Source organism: Stegodyphus dumicola, chromosome 11, assembly GCF_044657685.1.
Source record: "Stegodyphus dumicola isolate Sdum_Otavi_A_Nest chromosome 11, ASM4465768v1".
NCBI lineage: Eukaryota > Metazoa > Arthropoda > Arachnida > Araneae > Eresidae > Stegodyphus > Stegodyphus dumicola.
The window spans coordinates 117429566-117452140 of NC_140778.1; the positions used below are offsets into that span (position 1 = coordinate 117429566).

General features: G+C 32.3%; 2 protein-coding genes across 2 annotated transcripts in view; both read right to left on the reverse strand.

Moving 5' to 3' along the window:
• Positions 1-4170, reverse strand: part of LOC118183009 (uncharacterized) — a 47362-nt gene extending 43192 nt beyond the window's left edge. The window contains exon 1 of the mRNA XM_085827146.1: positions 3852-4170. Within this exon, the coding sequence (XP_085683272.1) occupies positions 3852-4041 (190 nt within the window). The 5' untranslated portion in view covers positions 4042-4170. The remainder of the gene's footprint in view (positions 1-3851) is intronic.
• Positions 4171-10957: 6787 nt separating this feature from the next.
• LOC118201492 (uncharacterized) overlaps positions 10958-22575 on the reverse strand; it is a 419621-nt gene continuing 408003 nt past the window's right edge. Inside the window, exons 35-39 of the mRNA XM_085827141.1 lie at positions 21448-21514; positions 19680-19729; positions 14407-14503; positions 12202-12262; positions 10958-11727 (exon numbers count right to left, since the gene is read on the reverse strand). Of these exons, the coding sequence (XP_085683267.1) occupies positions 11710-11727; positions 12202-12262; positions 14407-14503; positions 19680-19729; positions 21448-21514 (293 nt within the window). The 3' untranslated portion in view covers positions 10958-11709. The remainder of the gene's footprint in view (positions 11728-12201; positions 12263-14406; positions 14504-19679; positions 19730-21447; positions 21515-22575) is intronic.

The following is a 22575-nucleotide window of genomic DNA, read 5'->3' on the forward strand; positions in this document are numbered from 1 at the left end:
TCATCGGACCTATGTGCAGTCAATCTATTACGAAACCGTACGCATGCAACAGTGTATAAAATATTTTGCAACCTTCCGAAACGAATACGATGCAGAATGCTCTACTTAAAACTCATTATTAAGATGAAAAATAGATCATTATCGCATAGAGCGTTTCGATACTGTGAAATCTGAAGTTAATCTCTAGCGCTGCGCCTAAGCGTTTCTAATTTCTGGTTGCTCAATTTTATTAAAAGTACATAACTTAAACTTTTATCAGAAAATGCATTAGTTTGGTCATAAACAAGGAATTTAACGAAATTTTAGTATTGAATTCGTAATAAACAGCGAATTTCAAACTGCTTAGGTTTTATGCATATGCCTTTCTTCCGTTCTATTAAACTCTAAGTTCTTTCATGGAATTGTTGAGTGTTTACGTCTCATTGTATTTTGAAATCATATCATAATAGTCATCTTTGAGATTGAGTTTATAGAGCTAAAAATATACTGTAGGCACCAAATATGACTTGAATGAGGGGATTATTATTACGAGTTAACGTTTCCTTTGCAATAAACTGCGGTGTAACAGTTACGGTGTGCGAAAATAATTTTTGTTGTTTCCTTCTGTTAGTGTCTAAATATATATAAACAAGTATCAATAGCTTGTTGATATATAGCAATTAAAAAAAAAACTTTTCAACTATTTCCATAAGCAGGAGAAAATTTAAGGAAACAACTGGAAGTAAGTTGTAATCACGCATATTTGCTAATCATTTGGCTGTTTCACTGTGATTAGTAGAATAAATTCAACTTTGTTCAACTTTGAAACTCCGTGCACGCATTACTTAATTCTTTAAGGATTTTATAGTTTGGTTTATTTTAAATATAGCAAAGCACTAGACAGCTATCTGCTTAAAAGGAAGGATGCCTTCGTGGAGGACTTTCTAGGAGAAACTGGCTCGTTTACACGTTGCACATGAGGGAAACCACGAAAATGGGACTTTGCACTGAAGCAAAATGAAAGATTGAACATTAAGGGAAAGTGCTATTATATTTTAGCTTCTATCGTATAGGTTAGCTGACAATATTTAAAGAATTATTAAAAAAATGTTACTATTTTTGAACTCTAATTACTACAGGGTGTCCAGTAAGTGTTCAAACTTCTGGGCAAGGTAGGGAACATCAACGTCATTGTACGCCGCCAGGAGGTGCTGTAGAGGTGAGTGCTAGTGGAAAGTGAGAATTGCCTCATTCGAGCGGTAGGCACCATACGAAGAGCATGGAACGCTAATACGAACGGAGATCTTGCAGGCATGCATTTAGTGTATGAAATAGCTGATGATAATGGTCGAGCCGCTGCATGTATTTATCGAGAACGCTTCCCCGACAACAACCACATCACAGTTTGTTTGCACGTCTATATCAAAATTTTTGCGACTGTAGGTCATTAAGAAGTGGCAGGACAAGTGAATGCAGGCCACGATCGACTCGCTCAGTCATTAGGGAAGAAAGTGTGTTGGATACGGTGGAGAGTAATTCGAGGACCAGCATAAATGCTATTGCCTCTCAATTAACAACGTCTCGTACCAGTGTCCTGCGTGCCTTGAACGCCGAGTCCATCTACGGCTTTCGTCTCTAAAGGCTTCAGTCATTGCTCACAAATGACCATCCTGAACATGTGCATTTCGCGCAGTGTTTTCTGCGAGAAGGTGCCTGTGATGGTAATTTCCCAACTTATGCGTTGTTCATGGATGAAGCCATATTCAATAAGGATGGCGTATTATATCACCACAATCAGCATTTGTGGGATCAAGAAAACCCCCACAGTGTACGGCACCATGCGACACAGCAACGCTTCAAATTCAAATCTGCATGTGCGGGCAGGTTTGGTCGACGACTGCTTAGTCCGGCCGTACCTTTTATCATCCAGGTTGAATGCTGTGGATTATCTAATCTTTCTGGAACAGGTTCTTCCGGGCTTGCTTGACGATGTTCCACCAAATGTGAGGTGCAACATGTGGTTCCAACATGTTGGGGCACCTGCTCATTTTGGACTGGATATTCGTAGCCATTTGAACAGATCATTCCCACATCGGTGGATTCGGCGTGGTGGACTGGTTCTCTGGGCCCAACGCTCACTGGATTTATCCAGCCTCGATTTCGTTTGTGGAGAGCCATCGAAAGTGTCGTGTATTACGATCCGGTTGTGTCTGAAATGGATCTACAATCAAAGAAACTGCCGGTGTGTTTGAACATGTCCGGCAATCAGTGGTCCGTTGGTGTCAGACATGTTTGGCGTCTGATGCTGCAAACTTCCAGCATCTGTTCTAACATTCAAGCTGTCGTACACCATTTGTATTCATGTCCAATAAATGCTTCAAATTAATCATTCTTGTTCCTTTTCCCATCTTCTACCTCTACTACCACTTACCCCTGAAATTTTCGGACATGGGCTCCTATGCAGTTCTCAATCTCATGATGTGTCCTATCTACGCCGAAGTTTATCGCAACATTTACGGGACACTCTGTATATTAAAATATAGAAAATGTTTTGTTTTTCAAATTTTGAAATTTTCACTTATGTAAAATAAAATATATCATATATCATTTCGCGAGAAAAGGTAATTCATAATACCAACACAATTTTTTCTGTTATATAATTATTATTGATTTACGGATAGAGATTATTGTTGAATTATTGCTAAGCGATATAGAAGTATATAATTAAGAAAAAGAAGAAAGTAAGTTTAAAACCTAAACTAACATCTGCATGTTAAGTTTTTCAATAAAGATCCTGCAAATAAGGAGAAATTCTGCTGAGGATTCGTTTTAGCAAATATGTTCGCTTTACTCATTTTATAATAGCTAATAAAAATTTTAAGCTTAAAACTTCAGATTACGATTTAACAAGAATTTACCATTAAAACTTCAAACAATTACAAAAGTTACAAAATATGAAAATCATAAGATTAAAAAGAAATTGCAATTTGATGTTGGAATAAATATATCAGTTTAATACCTGAAATAACTGAACAGTTACTAGCAGCTCTGCTAGTTTAAGTATTAGGTTCTCACAATTTAAAGATATAGAACCCTAAATATTATATTTAAAATGAACTGCTAAGGAGGCTGAGTCCAAACTATAGAAAAAGAAATATTTGCTACAATGATATGTCATCAAAATTAATATCTTATGAAGACTTATATAGACACTGTTCACACATTTTTAAGACGATTTTGCTTTGTTATAAAAAAGTCGTCTGTTTTGAAATTTTTTTTTAACTTCAAATATATTTTTGAAAGTATAAATTATCTTCTGCTACTTGAGAGCTTTGCTTTTTATGCAAAATGCCGCTTTTAAAGCAGAAGTGGATGGAAGGCAGTGTTACTTCTTTTCCCAAAGAAAATTTGTTAAAAACGCTGTGGAGGCTATGGTGTTTTGAAATGTAACTTTACAGTAGGTAATATTGTCAACGAGAAAGGGGAAAAAAAAACGTCACATTTTGGCTTCAAGTGGAAAAATTGTTCCAAATACATATCGAAGGAAAAAACGAAATGTTTCGAATGCTGCAAAGGTAAGATCTTTAATGCTAAAATAAAATCCGCCAAGTCAAAAGACAGTTGCAAAATAGGGTAACAAGCTGTAAGTTTTAATTAGACTTATGCTTTAATTTTTAAGTGTATTGAAACATATGCATTAAATATAAAAATATTTCTGAGATATTATCTGTAAGTTAGGTTTTTCCATCTACTGCTGTTAAATATTTTGGAACTTTAAAATTTCAAGATATGATGCTAATAAAAATTTAGATTATCTAAAGCTGAAATATAAATAATGAATTCATTAAAATTTCGAAAGTATAATTACGTACCAGCATGCTGCAGATTTTCAGTTAAACTGGTAAGAATTGGGCCTTCAGCATCCTGAGAAATATCCACAATTTCTTTGAAGATACCACTGTCTTTTTCATACGAAGATACTGATTCTAGATTAATTTCTTGGGCAGATATGACAGCGACAACAGATATATATACAATTACTTTGAAACCACCGAATGGCATAATTTTTTCCCAAAACTTTTAGCACGTTTCTGAAAGACGTCAGTTTCTCTGCGTTGCAGGGATTATTTACATTTTTGAATTTGTTCAATATTTTATTTTCTGCGTTTTTGTCATTTATTTAGAGGTACGATAACTATCCCAGGATATACAAGAATGTTCTGATAACGTATTGTATCTTTATCACCAGCTTAATTGTTTTTATAATTTTATCTGATTTCAATTAGTCCGGAATAAAATATTTTATCAGATATACTGAATGATGCGTTTTCCAGTAATAGTAACTAAAGGATAACAGGCAATTAATTATTAAAAAAACTGAGAAATTTATATTTTGAAACTTCTAAACAAGATCTTAAGGATAATAACAAGAGCCCCCTACTACGTAAAAAACAAAAGTATTCACGCAGATCTGAAAATTGAACAGACTGCGAATTATGTTCAACGAACTGATCAAAAGTTTCTAAGAAACTGCCTCACATAATAATTCTGTAGAACTTGGAAAAGTTTCCGCCTACGAGATCTCAGATGAAACTAGGAATATCAAACCCTTTGCAGCATTCTACTTACAAAATGCGAACTCAGAGCTGCAAGATGTCACGTCAGTTGACAGCCAGTCAATAGACTGCATATTACACTCAGCTATCAAATTTCTCATTGGGACTGGATGAACTATTATGTATCACCACTCACTTATTTCAGTAAATTTAAACTGGATTTAATTTCCTCATCAAAATTTATAGGTCATTAGCGTGCCTTCGTGGTGTGGTGGTCTGCACGCTGGGCGCGTATTCCAGAGGTCAGTGGTTCGATTCCCGGCGAAGGTGTCGCTCATTTTTCATCTCTCTTGCTTCGAAATAACCTAATGACTGCACTAGTGGCGCCCGAACTAAAAGAGTGGTTGATGATGACTCTCCACACCCAGGATTTGGCTTCTGGGTCCCCTGAAAACTCCAGTCAGTCGCCCTTTAAAAGGAGGAGTATACGAGGTATTTCTCCTACCTTCTTGGCATGCCTTCGTGGTGTGGGGGTCTGCACGCTGGGTGCGTATTCCAGAGCTCAGTGGTTCGGTTGCCGGAGAAGTGGTTGCATATTTTTCATCTCTCCTGCTTCCAAAATAAACCTAATGACTCAACAGTTGCATTATTTTGATATATCGCATGGACATTGACCATTAACTATAAATTTTATACATATTTTACTGAAGTGAACTGTGAAATTACAACACACTGACTCAAATTACAGCTCATGTGATAATAAAGAGGTTTCGAATTTGATACGCACTTTGATAGCCAGTTTTTTGTACTCTCACCCGGCAGTGAGACCTCAGAGGAAAATCACCTCGCGTACTAACCCATTTGCTGTCATCTTTAACGGTGATGCACTTGCGAAGAACCTTTAAGTGTGAGGTTGCAAGTGGATTCATTGAACTGATCTGGTAATTAGCAGGGTAATTCCCTGCTATACACGAAAATAAGCAAGTAAAGTTTCAAAGTATCATGAAATTTCTATTTGCAGTTATTGTAAATTAATCATCAGTCATATTTATACTTAAAGCGCAATATTTATTTATAAAACATAAAATATAAGAAGAAAAATATCTGTCAGATATCAGTTATCCACCGGTTTTCGAAACTTGGTTTCAATAATAAAAAGACACTCTTTTCATCAGCGACCACCAGTGGCTGAGCAGAAGACCGTTGAACATTAGCAGTTCGACCCAGGCTTATAGCTTAGTGAATGGACGTCTACATGGGACTTTCCATAATTTTTTGTGAATAAAAGTCTTTTTAGCAGAGTATAGTACGTATATATATATTAAGATTTAAATTCAAAAGTGGTCAAGATTATAGCACTTTAGCAATAATCGGATCAATTGTGAACTTTAATCTTGATCTCTTAGCTATAATCTGACTAATTTGGAATAGGTGAGATTCGTATTATGTATAATAGACGCATAATATTCTGAAACAAAACGTAATTATTTCTACCTGCAATATAATGATAATACAATTATCGTTCTTTCATGGACTTTTCTGATTTTCAATTTAAAACAAAGTATGATAATGCAAGTTTTATCTATTGAATTACCAAGAGAATTGGAATAGGTGAGATTACTATTATGTATAATAGATGCATAATATTCAGAAAAAACCCGTAATTATCTATACCTGCAATGTAATGATAATACAATTATCGTTTCTTTCATGAACGTTTCTGATTTTCATTTTAAAACATAGTATGATAATGCATGTTTTAGCTATTGAATCACCAATAGTAAAAAATAAAGTACAGTTTCTTACATTAAAAAGACAATCTTTGTATTATGTCAACTATTCTGTAATTTAAATAATAACACACAATTAAATTACAGTAATTTTGCTATGGATTTATCTAATACAAAAATACCGTAGTTTCAAATTATAGATGACACCAAGAAAGAAAATATCTTATATTTTTAAATTCGTGAGCTGAAACATTTTAGTGACAAGTCCTGTAACAGATATGGATTCCTTTTTCAAAATTACGCTTTGTAACATAAAGTAATAGTATCCTTAAGTAATAGATCCTTAAGTAATAGATCTAAAGTAATAGATTTATAACGTAAAGTAATAGCATGTTTTACAATATGTGAAATGTTTATCAACTGTTAGTAAACAATTGTGCAATGTATCTGTGTGAAAGTAGTACTATACAAATCCATCCAGCTACAAGAGTATTTTGTAAACGTGTAGATACTTCAGAAATACTGGTTGCTCATATAAAAGCAAAAACCGGAGACGCCAGTCGTGAAGAAAATCAGAGTTTGCAACGTAAGGCAAGATGACAACTATATCGCCCATCTACTAGTATTCAGTCATACAGCCTTGTTTCATTTGTGCGCAGTGGCAAACTGTCACAATGTGCAAATATAAGAGCACAGAAAATTGTCATGCTCTCACAAAAAACGAATAAGATTTTAGACTAGCATTTTCAGCGCCATTTCACAGACAGAAGTGGATAGGCCCCCTGTTCTTTGCAAAGAGTTTATAACGTTTATGTTATTTCTTGATATGGAGAAATTTTATTTATTTCCGCAAATCAAAAATGAGTCTGAAAATTTCATATTTGAGAGCAGTGGGTAGCAATTCTGTGAACCTTTCATCAACTCTGTCTACCTTCAGCGAAGCTACAGGCTTTAGAACACTACTTCAAAATTTGATTTTAAATACGTTGATAAAATAATCATCTTTTTCTTGTAAAATATCGACTATTTTAAATTAAAGTAATTTTAATTCATTTTCGAATTAAGTTCCGTATTTTCCTTTTTAAAAAATTTATTCTATCATGGAATTCTGCCAGTTCCTGATTTGATAACAGTAGCTGGCGTTTGAAAGTATCGTGGATAATTTAGTTTTTGTGTGTTACAAAGTTACCTTACATTTCAATTACAAGTATCTTAGAAGAGTGTATTATTTGTGTCTTTCTCAGAAAATGATTTGTGTTGTGTCATTGTATTCCCATGATTGCCGAATCAATATATTCGGTTTTCAACAAACTAAAATGGGACCGCAGCGGACCCACCAATGCTAAGTGGTAAAATTTGATCAGCAATCGTGGTTAGACGCAGTTCACATGCCGGTAAACAGGATGGCTGCCTGGAATTCATGTTGCATGCAACAACGTTGCATATGGATTTTCTCATGTGCAGTATAAGTACTACCTAATATTCCTTATGAACGTCCTCTTAAAAAGAATCCCTCTCCTTAATCGTATAACGCTTGTATGCTTTGCCGTAATCGGAAGAGTAGAATAATCCTTACCATAATGAAATACAATAACTGAAACCAGTCCAGCACTGTCTTCTTTGCCCATCAGAGGTAGAAAGAATAAAACTGCTAGATCGACTTACTATATTCAATGTCCGAGGAATGGGCTTGCTGCATAGGTGTTTCCGTGGTTTACGAGGTGGTATAACATGAAAAAGGCTACCTTTCACTAATAAATTCATCCAAGAAAGTATTTCTCCGTTTACTCAGACAGTCTAATCGTGCTCTGTTAGATTAAATAATTCGATCTAATTCAACACTAACATCTTGATCACTCGCGATCTTGCACATTTGTATATGAGTTTCGCATTTGCACAAGAGTTAAACTACTGTGGAAGTGGAAATTATCTACCCAGAACCGGTTCTCGAGTTACGTATTACATTTGACACGCTTTTTCTTAACTTCTAATATTACCAAAAGAGTGCGAACATGATGGTAAACGATCTTGGTTATAAATTATTAGACAGTATTTGGCTCATCTTTTTATCTCTCTATGCCAGGTGTAATGAGAAAAAATGACTTTTTAATACTGACTGCTAATTAAATCGAACCAGAATCCTTTAATTGATACATATGGGTAAGAGAAGGAAAGAGTATGACTCAGGGTTTAAAGTGTAATTATTCCTTTCTGAAGACCATCATCCACTTTAGGAAAATTTCGATTTGGGAAGGTCATTCCGGGTCTGTGGTGGTGATCGTCTTAAACAATCAGAAAAAAAATGATGATGATTATTAATTTGCAGAATGGATTTATCCTAAAGTTATACACTAAAGCAGAAGTGCGATTTATGAGTTTATCAGTAATGATACACTAACAAAATTACAAATTAATCAAAAAAAGCTGGAGAAAAAAATTAATTTGTTTGGAACAATTAGCGACTCCCCAAATTGAATCACTCATCAATCGAGATATCTCACCAGTTAGTGAAGTGCGAAAATAAAAATAAACGTCACAGTATACAATAATAACAATCCATTCATATACTGTTTAATAATAATATTTTTAATAATCGTTATGACAAAGCCGCAGAATCGCTGCCCAGACCTGAAAGTGGTTAGCGGCACTGACTGCCGTACCGAAGGCCTCGTATTCTTGGAGGAGGAATAAATGTCCATTGTCTGTTCCTTCGTAGTAGGTAACGGAGGACCACTTATTAGGTGCCTCCATAATAAAGTGACCACCGCTTCTCGCCTTAGTAGTGGTCAACGCCTAGAGCGGCTAGTGCCCGCATTGGAGAAAAAAAGTCATACTTCCGAAACTAATTATTAATTAAACAATTAATCAAAAACGTCATTTGTTCCTATGTACTTTCTCAAAAGAAATTCCAAAGATGTGATTCGAGGTAATGTCTGGGCGTCCCCCATTGTCTGTTATTAAACCTATTGGCTAAATCACATATTCTTTCCAAATTTTGGAAACGAACATCTAAACACAATTACAATTCTGTAGTATGAACAACAACGTCAGAGAATTCCCACAACAGTGGATTTTTGAAGGAGTATATGCCTGGACGATGGCGAGTGCTTTATCCTTCAAATCTAGAGTAGAGATGCTACTACACTTATAGATAAAACTACTCAGCATGTAGAAGGTGAATCAACGATCTATTCAAACTGCTAGAAGACGTAGGTATAAAATGGAGGAACTTAAATAAGTTCTTTATAGTTACTTTAACTGTGTTACAGAATTGTAATTATGTTTCACAGTTACAGGGACTATAAACATCTTATTTAAGTTCCTCCGTTTTATACCTACCTCTTCTAGCAGTCTGAATAGATCGTTGATTCCCCTTCTACATGTTGAGCAGTTTTATCTATAAGTGTAGTAGCTTCTCTACTCTAGATCTGAAGGATAAAGCACTCGCCATCGTCCAGGCATACCCCTTCAAAAATCCACTGTTGTGGGAGTACTCTGACGTTGTTGTTCATACTTCGGACAAGCAAACTTTCGTGGATTTCAACTATTTTATTAGAACTGCTTATAAAATAGTTGAAATCATCTGATACCTTTGAGTCTTTGCATTAGATGCCATTGAACGAACGAACGTTAGTTTTCTTATGTTTCGAACTGGTTATGAAACTGAAACATAAGAAAACTAACAGCTTTTCCAATATTGTTAGGACCTATCACAGAGTGAAGAATTTGGACTTTTTAATGTACATTGATGAAAATCTTAAAAAAAGACAACACGATGTCTTGCACAGTTTTCGTCTTATCCCGGGCAAACAATTATTTGATAAGTATGGAAAAGGTATGTTGAGTCTTCACATTACATGCTCTTGTGTCTTCACATCTAATGCCATTGAGTCTTCGCATTAGATGTAGGGAGCACATTTCCAGCTTGTAATTGTTCCAAACAATTGCAGTATTTTCACGCATATTAAGCTGTTTCTCACACCATTTGATGGATGTCAACTTCTCTGTCCAAGAATATATAAATCTAATAGCAGTGATGAATGATATTCTTGAACCACTGAACAAATTTCCAACACGGAAGTCTTCTTTCCTGTACAATTTTTAACATTGCACCTCCGAATGGTTTCCTCGTTAACATGTATATAGTTTCATGCTGAGGCCATTTTCGCATATTCATTTGCCAGATAAAAGACTTATTTCTTGAAAAAAAATCATATAGCTTAAATTAAAGATTATCAATAGCATATTCATCAAAAGGCAACTAATGCGATTTCGAAATCCTTAGAAAATTCAAACACGATGTTAATATAAGAACATGTGGCAACAGCAAAAATATAACATTTAGCGAGGTATAAGAATACGTGGCGAGTTGGTTAGTAAATGAATGTTGGTGGCCGCTATAGTAAGGAAGTACGAAACACACATGGGGAATATCTTATTTCGTACTTCACTTCTTTAAATATGATAAATGAATACTATTTTAAAATACAGGAAATAGACCTTAGGCACAAATCTCCTCTTCGAGAGGGGGGGGGGAATTCTACAATTATTTACATATGATTTGATCAAATACTTAACATTTTCGTTATTAAATAAATGCTAACATTAAAAAATAATAGATCAGTTATGTTACGCAAATATATTTTAATCATGTCTCAAATCAAAATCTTTTGGCAAATAAAAAGTTTTGAGCAGCATGATAATGAAACCTTTATTCATATATAAACAATTAATACTATTTACATGAGAAAACATTTTAATTCCAAAAATTTATACTGCAAAAATGACAGAGTTATAAGTTAAATTTCATAACTGTTACAGTTAAATTAATAAAGAGATTTTATAACGATTGTTATTTCATTTATTCTTTTATGTCATCATAGCAGAAACAGCTTTACTTATTGTATTGGAGCAGCTATTGTAAGTTTCAGAAACCACTGTTAGATGAAAGTTTGTATGTGAAGAAAAGAATGTGAGACATTCATACAAAGATGTGACGTCATGGTAATGGAGCATGAATGATTCATTGCTTAATAACGATAGTTTTACATTTTTACATTCATTGTAAAGGTATTTACTTCAGCTTTACAAACTTTTGTTCGCAAATTTTTTAGAAGTTCTTGGGAACTGGTCACAAAACGTAAGAAAACTGACAGCTTTCTGATATTGTTATGAAAAAAGGAACTATCACAGCGTAAAGGATTTGGACTTTTCAATGTACATTGATGAAAATCTCAAAAAAGACAACACGATTTTTTGCACAGTTTCCGTCTTATCCAGGCAAACAGTTATTTGATAAAGATGGAAAAGGTATTTGTTTCTGGCATGCTGTGTTTGTTATTATGTTAATGAAATTCACGTTCCTGTATGCAAGAGACTGGACGTTCTTTTTTAATGCTTCAAAATGGCACTGGTGAAATTTCCATCTCTGGTCATGGAGTATTCTAGTTTCTCATTGGTACCTAGAAAAAACATTTACAGAATTTTTGAAGAATACATTTTATGCACATTTTTATAATAAAATACGTTTAATTACCAGATGTAACAAATAATAACTGCAAGTTAACGATGTTCTTACAAAATGCTGACAGTAAGTTAGCAAAATGTGCTAATAGCATTGAAATCTTGTAAGAAAATATTTAGGCTCTAGGTGAGCATATTTACATTAACTAATTACCTATGAGTTAATGCATTTATCTACATAGCAATTTTTAACTTTTAGAGAACAGAACACATTTTTATTTCATAGCGATGTGTTTTTTGTGAACTACTTAAGCGCTAAAATAGGCATATATACTTCTTAAGAATTTTTCCAGTTATCTAAACGAAGGAAACATTTTCTTAGTTAAATAATTCTTAATAGAATATTAATTTCAAGGGCTTGCCTGATATTCATTTTGACAATTTAGATAACGAAATGCTAAGAGAATACTTACAAGGCCAATGGAAGAATAGCCGTCATCCAAATAGCTTGATTTATAACTTTTCTTCTTCAATCTGTAAAATACATGAATTTGTATGTGCTTTATAATAAATAATTATATAAGGTAACGCAAATAGAGATATTCATAGATGGTATTAACAATAAAAATAATTCGATTCGGTTATTACACATTATTAATCAGAATAAATCTTTATTTCCCATGTCTAAGATTGATTTTATCTGCAATTATATCAAATTACGTAAATATAAAAGTAAAAATAAAAATAGTTCAAAAGCTGTCAGTTTCGCACAACCGAAAACTTTTGAATCATTTTTATTTGTAATAAGAGCTAATTTAGTGCATTTATTGCGGATTAAAATTTATACCTATTTAAATTTAGCTACACATATTATTAAATACATAGGCATATTCAAATATGAATAGGCTAATATTACTTTATATACTTAGTAAATAATTGCTATATTTTGTTATTTTTCTTCTTTGCAATACTAACATGAGTTTAGTAGACTGTGTAATTTGTTTTATGCTATTTGTTCTGCTTCATTTCGATAAAATATTATATTCAAAATGTAATTTTTTAAATCTTTTATTTAGTCACTTTCAGTATTACACATAATCATACACTATACAGAGTGTTTCAACAGATTGGTTTTGAACTTTCAGGAGAGATAAAATGCACCCAGACGATGAAAAGACACATAGCAATACATGGTCGGGAACGATTTCCTGGTGCAATATTGATGGACCCAAAACACAAGAATGAAAGGACACGAAGAGGTGAAAATAATGTTTATTATGCTTAGTGTAGCGGAAAACCAAGAAATAAAAACAAAAACAGACGATCATCATCAAAGTAGATTTTCGAAATTATGACCCGGACCGTCATGCAGGAACCATGCCTCATGCATCTTTCATACGTGATGCAGATCTTCCATGCGCTGGAGATGTGAGGCTTATATCAAGGTTCGGGGTCGTAATTTGAAACATCTTCTTTAATGATCATTGCCTGTTTTTGTTCTTATTTGATGATTTCTGCTATACTAAACATAATAAAGCGTGTTTTTTCACACTGTTCTTGTCCTTTTTTGTTTGTTTTCTGTAATCACTACCGCGCCATAAAAGCGTTTCTGACCATGCATTGCTACGTGATTTTCTACCGTCTAAATGTGTACTATTTCTCCTAAAATTTTGTAACCGATTTACCGAAACACCCTACATAATCACGCATTATATTTTCAGATCTTTCTATGTTATGTATCTTATTACCTTACATATTTTTGTATTTTAGAGACATGACATTTCAGTTTCATATTGCATTCCCCATGTAAATGCAATGTAAGTCAAGAGTACATCCTGTATAATCACGCATTTTATTTTCAGATCTTTCTATGTTAGGTATCTTTTTACCTTACATATTTTTATATTTTAGAGACGTGGCATTTCAGTTTCATATTGAATTCCCTATGTTAATGCAATGTAAGACTAGAGTACACCCTGTATAAGCATGCATTATATTTTCAGATCTTTCTATCTTATTAATCTTATTACCTTACTTATTTTTGTATTTTAGAGACGTGACATTTCAGTTTCATATTGCATTCCCCATGTTAATGCAATGTAAGATTAGAATGCCAGCTAAAATATCTTTGATGATAAATGTTCTAATAGCTTATAAGGTATTTCTTCCGCCTTCGTGGTGTGGTGGTCTGCACGCTCAGCGCGTAATTGAGAGGTCCGTGGTTCGATTCTTGGCGAAGGCGGTTGCTCCTTTTTCATCTCTCTTGCTTCCAAAATACCTAATGTCTCTACAAGCTGACTTAACCAGATTTGTTTTAATATTTCTCAAACGTAAGCATTTAGCTAACTCTAGCGTTTTCTGCAAAGTAAAGAAAAAAAAGTTTTAAATTAGTTTTTTTAAAATAAACTTAAGGTGATTATTCTTGATTACACTTAGCTATTTCTGTTATCTTAAATAAATTTGCTGTCTAATTAGTTGGAAATTCCATTTCATCGTACAATTAATGCCTCTAGAAAAAGGCTTTACTCCTATTATTTGCTCCTTTCCTAATTTCAAAGATGGCTTTTATAATAGCTTAAATTGTTTTTATTCCTTAACTAAAATCCATTGGCACCTCAGTATATAACTGTAGTTCAACAAAGATTTAAATTTCATACAATTTTCTTCTTAATACTTACATTCTGTACTTATGGATCATAAATATTGCTAAAAGAAGCAGGGGTACCACTACGCTGGACATTACAATCAGAGCTATGCGCATTCCTTTCTTTCCTGCTGAAACGACAAAACAAAATAGATATTTTTTTAACAATGCAAAGGATAATATATAGGAATACTATTAAGGAAGAAAACGACTGATAATATTGAACAAAAATTGTGCAAAGATGAAAATAGCGATGCCATTAAACATTATGATATACAGGTATAAATGCAATGAAAGCATTCCTGATGATCTTGCGAAAAATTTGCAGGTATGGAAATTCCTTAAGGTTCTTTAACGTATGGAAGCTTTCGATAAATACCTTACGAACAAAACGATATGCTTTGAGAACGAGGTATCATTTCAGGTTTAGCTCTTCACTAGTGAGGTAGTAATTCAATGGCGCAAATTTTAAAGCACGGTGTATGCAATTTTCTTTATTGGAATATCATGCGACTTGAATTGATTGAATAGCATTTTATCTCTTAAATTATTTTTTATTTTGTATTTTTAGCTCCAAAATAAAATACTTTAATATAGATTTCTATTAGGAATAGGTAAGAATATATTTCTGGTTTTTCTTCTTCACAAGTCTAAACTTTTAATTTGTATTCAGACTTATACAGTTATTTTCTTCACAAAGAAACATTAGGGCTTAAGAAAGAACAATTTATTATGAAATGACCGTTCATTTATTGGCTATATCATTGTTTGTGATTAGTAAGTAGCCATCCAATACCATATTTAAAAGCAATCGAAAACTTATGATTAGAATACAATTTCTTTTAAACAATTAAATAAAATATTAAATTAAAATATTGAAGATATATAATTATTAATATTGAAGACAAAAACAAAAGAACTCTGTTTCCAAATTCTGCGGTAATAAAGGTGTCCTAGGAAAGGCTGAAGCTTTCTTTAAACCACAGGCCAAATTTGAATTTTAAAATAAACAAGTAATATAAAAAATTTTTTTAAAGTCCATTTCTACTTAGGTCAACAAAGAAAAATTAAAAAAAAAATTGAAATACAAAATCAAATTTTTAAGAATTAAAAATTTAAAAAAAATTTAATGTGTGAAAAAAACTATATTAATGTCAAGTGTCATTCACTATAAATTAAAAAAAATGTATTTGAACTTGAGTGGATGAATAAAAATTTTATTAACGACTGAAATGTAATTAAATAATAATTAATTAATTAAATTTTTTTAAAAATCAATTCCTACTTATATCAGCAAAGAAAAAATTTAAAAATAGAAAAAAATTGTTTAATTATTTGAACAAGATATAGGAAGAGTGTGAGCTAATAGTAGGAATTTAAAAAATGCAGGTAGGCCTCCCTCCTACAATGCGGTAGATACGTTCCTTGAAAATACCGCATTGTAGGAAATCGTACTATAAGAAACACCAACTGAATACAAAAACTGAAATTCAGTTCTAAAAAAGAGAAAAGCTGTCTTTTATAGTATAACTTTTTCATCTCATTCTTTAATTTATGTATATAAAAATATTTCATAAAAAACGTAATTAAAATTCAACATCATATAGAAACTAAGAAGATTATGATTTCAAGTCAAAATCAAAAAAAAACATAACGTTTTTCTCGCAAAATTCCTCATTGCCACTTATTGTTTTAGTTGATCAAGAACGTTTTACTGGCTTTATTTTAAGCTGCTATGAGCTTGTTTCATCGACAAATTTCACTGCACTTACGGTAGGTTAAGGTTTGGAGAAAAAAAAATTAATTTCACTGCACTTACGGTAGGTTTAGGTTTGGAAACAAAAATCTATCATTAGAGATTGCATGCTTTGGTTTTCAAATCTTTATAAATTTCTTGATAGGCAGATAAGCAATTTTAGAGATTCCGTTTTAAATACTTCTGATCTCTCCAGAGGAGAATCGTTCTCTAAAAAATAGGATTCCATCTGTTTCGCCATGTCCAAACATTTTTCTATACCTTTCCGAGTGAATGTTTTTTTGTTCTTCATTAAAAAATTGTTCAGAATTACCTTCAGTCGGCAGTGTTTTGAATAATGCTTCTCCAAATCTGCTTCTTATATTTAATTTTCTATAAATAATTCTAGAGTATCATCAATAGTTATTTCAGTGAATCCATTACCTCATATTGCGTGCGTAAGACTTACTATGTTAGATTCACACTGAATTGGCTCAGCAACATTTTCCTATGTGTGTGTGTGTGTGTGTGATTATGGCAAAGCCTCGAGGGCTATCTGCCTAAAGGGAGGGATGCCTTTCGTGGAGGACTTTCTAAGGGAAACTGGCTCGTATACACGTTACACATGTGGAAAACCACGAAAACGCTCATGCAGCCAGCCTGTTCGCGGGATTCGAACCTCGGACCGAACTGCCAGTGTTCAGCGACTTTACCGCTCGGCCGCTGGTGGGCCCAACGTTTTCCTAACTCATCATTTCCTGTAATCATACTTTTCAAGAAGTTATGCGATAGGTGAATGCGATAGGCGCATTTATCGCAGGGACGAGTCTATAATTTCTACACAATTTAAAACTGAAAATTGTTTGCAAACTTCGCTGACTGTGATATCTCTAGAATCTATTTTCTTAAAAATTAATTCAAATGATTTATGGATATAGGATGATTTAAAAGTTGCTATGATTCCTTCATCCAAGGGTTGCAATAGAGGATTGCTGTTGAATGGTAAAAATGCAATCTCAACATTGGGATGATTTAAATCAATTAGACACGAGAACGCATTATCTAAGATTAGTACGACTTATAATACTAGGTTCTTTTTTATTAAATAAATTTCTGCATCCGGAACAAAATAATTATGGAACTGTCAGTCGGTTAGAGGTTTATCCAGCTGGGGACTAGGGGAGAGTCTTCATTTTTTAAACCGCGTTGTAAAAGTATCGCGTTGTGAAGGTACCAAGTTTTGTAGGAGGCCTACCTGTAGGTTTTTTCTCTTGAGTCGCAATAGCTTCTAATTAAAATATAGAAAAGCATCATTTTCGTTATGCTATTATAACATTTCAATTGTCTCCCTTGTAGACCTTACCAATGCATCATGATCACATTCGTGAGACCATTGTATGTGAGAACTTGCTGTCTCAGAAATATTCTCAAAAATGCAATCAATCTTTCATGTGAAGTCGTCTCATATTTGCACCAAAATGGTAAAATTGAATAATGAGTTTCAGTTTTTTATTCTGTTTTTTTTCTTTAAATTAAAATCTAAGCACAATTATTCGCATATATCTATTCATCAGTTTCTTTTTTTCATATATTTTATTTAGTTTCTCTTTTTTATACATAAATACTCAGCTCTCTCATCTTGGGTTTATATGTAATATTTGTTTATTATGAAATACGAAGAGGTTTTCTTTATTAACATTAAAAATAACGGCAGTTTTATTGAATAAAAGTTTTACGTTTTTCTTATGACATGACTCTAATTATGTGAATCTAATAATATTTCTGCTATATTAATTCCATCCCGTTTGCCTGGAACCGAACGCAGGTCAGGACTACCAAATTATAAAGGTAGGACTCAGAATTTGTTCCTATTTCATGTCCACACAAAAATAACCTTTTTTTTTTTTTAGTTAACTAAACTAAGGTAGCAGACTACATTCTAATCCTTAAATCTGATGAAATGTTTCAAAAACTTCTTACCTTATTTTAAAGCTTACACATTAAACTTCCTAAAACTACTTTTATTTTGTCTCGCCGGTCTCAGAACCAGATTTATGGCTCTTTTTGTTCTACCCATGAACCATAAATTCCTGTTTAAGAACCCGGAATCTGATCTCCACAGGCACACAAAGTTCTCTAAATAACTTTACAATGAAACTATTTCATATAAATACTTTTGGTAATGTTCAAATGATGATTTTGAAACTTTACATTTGTTATTTAGTGCTCTACAAGATTAGTTTTTCAATTTAATTTTCATACGTGGCAACATTTTCTTTTTCATTCTGCTTGTGTTTGCACTAAAGTAAAGCTATTTTTTGCAAAACTGATTGTTTTCACCTTTTCTGTTACGAAAAGTCTTTAACTTCAAATATTACTATAGTATTTTTATGAAAATTCCCAAAAATATTCTGCGAAACATAGTTAGCTAAACAGACTAAGTTTAGGTTTACGTACATGTCAAAAATAATTTCAGACAATTTTGTAAATTAAAAGAGAGAAATTTTTGGAAAAATAGCTAAAGTGTATACTCAAACAGGTATATTTTATTTTATCACTTAGATTTCGTCCGTTTAATTCCATTAAGTAGAATAATGATATATATTTTTGCGAGAACTTATTTAGTAATCCTGAAATTTAACAAATTTCTAATTCAAATTTAAGAAAAAATCAAAAATTGTACTTTATCGCCTGTTCCTATCATTTGAAATAGTATATTGCTAATTAACAGCAATAATAGATTTATTTGTAATTTTTTCCAAAATTTCGGTGTCAAATATAGCCGAATATCTTAAGAAATTAATTTTCTAATAATATCCTAACTCATTTTTATCTATATTCTAAAACGCACTACATAAATCATAGTTTATAATATTGTAAATAAAGTATAGCTTTTCAGGATTCGTTATGGCTTTCTGAATGCCATTAAATATAACCTAAACTTTTTCCTTTGGCTAATGATTTTCAGGGCTAAAAAATTTTACTCTTTTTCTTTCTCATTGTTATTGTGGTATTTTCAAAAGCAGGTATAGTATTTCATATTAGTTGAAATCCATGTGAAAAGCAATTATATTTAAGTCAAGTATTTTTCCACCTCACCTTGTCTAAGCTTTCAGTTTTTTTTTATTTCTCAGTGAGAGCAAATAATATGATACACATTTGCTACCATTACTATAAATTCCAGGTTTTTATTCGATTAAGATTAAAAGAAAATTAGAAGCGTAGTAAAAAACTGAAATTAAAGTAAAGAAATGTTTGATAAAAAGAAATTAAAATATTTTTTTGAATAACCTACATATATAACTTGAAAATCAATAGAAACTCACTTTCGTAGATAGAATTCAGAATTATCAAGTAAAGCTATCAAATGAAATACATCAAAAGGAAGAGACTCTCCTTTGTCAGGAAATCTTTGTTGAAAAATATTATCAATGAAAATGGAACTTCAAATAAAAATTAACCAGTTTCATACTTTGGGTCATAAAAACAGAAATAACATTCTTTTATCTTTAGTCTCTGGCAATAAAAGTGTACCTATTCTATGAAAATTCCTAAGTAAAAATGCAACATACCTACTGTAGCTTCTTCATCACAGTTAAGCCCAGTGTAACCACTGTCACACCTAGAAAAAAGATAAAAGATTAAAATACTATTTTTTACTTTATTGCTGCATGACTCTGAATAGAATTAAGAATACAAAAAAAAAAAAAAAAAAAAAAAAAAAAAAAAAAAAAAAAAAAAATGATGAAAGGCAATGTTTATACATCGTTAAAATAGAAAAAGTGAGTAATTTAAAAATAACATAAATGACAGAACGTTTTGAACATATTGGTTGAAAATGTTATGTAGAGATTATGGTTTCAGGTTTAATTCTAGATGTTGTGCCATTCCTTAAAGTTGATAGATAGAAGTATGAGAGGTAACACATAGGTTCCAGTAAAAGTTTGTGTGTCTGTAACAGAAAGAATACTTTCTGTTGTTTTAATGTGCAAAGAATGTCGATAAGTTAAAAAGCAGTATTTCCTTAATATTCATTTTAATTAATAACAGTTTTATGCTTAGTTTTGCTGATAAGATCAATCTTGCAAAGATGATAAAAATTAAGATGCATTGCCTTGGATTCTATTAACCGACAGTTGGTTACAGCCGAAAACATCGCGGCAAAAACACCGCGGACGAAAACGTCGCGGAGAAAACAATGCAAGGCGAAAACGTCGTGTTACAAAACATCGTGGGAGAAAACATCGCAAAGAGAAAACATCGCAGTTCTAAAACATCGTGGTACAAAATATCGTCGTCGAAAATAAAGCGGTTCAAAAACTTCGCAGTTTAAAAACATCGCCGTCGAAAATATCGTGGTAAAAATAAAGTATCTTACATATCATCGCATGGCGTTAACATCGCAGACATGCTTTTTTCAGGCTTTAATAATTGTAAATGGATATTCCCATGATGTTTGGAAAGAAGGAGAATTTTTTCTTTCATATTTTTTATTCACTAATAATTTTTGCTGATAAAGTAAGAAGGAAACTTAAGCATAGAAAATTCATGCAACTCATAGCACTTAATAGAATGTTAACCCAACATACTAGTTAACTATCTAAGGTTATGCATATTGCAACCGTCATTCAACTGTCGGGGTGTCCGCCGATAACATCGCGGCAAAAACACCGCAGACGAAAACGTCGCGGAGAAAACAACGCAAGGCGAAAACGTCGTGTTACAAAACATCGTGGGAGAAAACATCGCAGTTCTAAAACATCGTGGTACAAAATATCGTCGTCGAAAATAAAGCGGTTCAAAAACTTTGCAGTTTAAAAACATCGCCGTCGAAAACATCGTGGTAAAAAATAAAGTATCTACATATCATCGCATGACGTTAACATCGCAGACATGCTTTTTTCAGGCTTTAATAATTGTAAATGGATATTCCCATGATGTTTGGAAAGAAGGATAATTTTTGCTTTCATTTTTTTTTATTCACTAATAATTTTTGCTCATAAAGTAAGAAGGAAACTTAAGCATAGAAAATTCATGCAACTTATAGCACTTAATAGAATGTTAACAATATTGAACAGGATATTACAAAATTAGTTATTAGTAAGGGATTATTAAATGATGTCCTTCAAGAACTTATTTCCTATAAATGAATATTTCAGTTTTATTCTCTGGATAAATTATTATTAAATTATAATAGACATTACAATTTATTTTGTGCTGTGTTAGTAAATTAAAAATTCGTATTATTTTGTAAATATTTTAAATTTAAATAATTTTTCATAACGTAAAATTTATGAAATAAAGTGACACATTTGTAAAGCAATAATACAGAACACTTACTTGCATCGAAACTGAGCTCCAATGACCTCGCATGTTCCATGTACGCACAGCTTAGAATCACATATTTCTATTAAAAATGTAATTATATATTAAAACATACAAGGCAATAAGGCAATATACAAAATTTAAATAATTCTTAAAATTCTCCTTAGTTCCTGCAATAAAAATTATGTTTTGATTTATTTAATTACCATATACCGAAAAGTTACTTGGTAAGTTTTCGAATACAGATTTTAGTTTTTAATAATTAGTCATACATAGTCGAATCATTGGTAAAATCCTGAAACCATCGGGAAATAAAACCGTACAATAAAAATATCGCCGTAAATTCTACAAAATGTACGCCAAAATACATTCTGGAAGCCAGATCAATATTTGCCTTTGGAATTGAAAGCAAGCGAAAAAAGATTTAAAATTTTCACACCAGAATTTAAGAAAATACGGAAAAGCTGTCATAGTATAACAGAGAAGACTTGTTTCAGAACTGATGGAATCGAAGTCTGTTAGTAGGGAAAAAAACGAAAAGCGAAAGAAAGCGGAAATTTTCTAATCTTTTTGGATTATTACACATTATGTTGCTACCATTTGTTGAGTCGCTACTGCACCAATATTCTGTTTCTATACTTTGCCGTAAAAATCATGGGCACCAATGCTGTGTTACAACTTCCTCTTAGGGAGGAAACTAATGCAGAAACAGACAGGTGAAATCGTAACTAAATAATCAACTGAGAAACTAAACTCTTAAGAGTTTGCTAATTACCAAACTTTTAGTGATGTATAGGTAAAACGGTAATGCATTGCGTTGTGAAAATGCATCCGGGACCGCGCCGTGAGAGGATCGAATAAACAACATGTAAAATCAATATAAATATAATAAAAACACATAACAGATATAAAGAACACATAAGTAATAGGTTTCCAGATTAAATATCAGTTTATTCAAATTTCTCACAATAAAAATTAAATCTTATCCTCATCAGAGAGTCTAATTTCTTATTTGTGTTACCTTTTAATTTACTTATTTTAGACACAGGGGAATTCTTCAATTTGTCATTTACTTTTTGTTACATTTAAATTCATGATTTGCAAATCTATAACATGACTCTTTTAATTTAACGGGTACCCGAT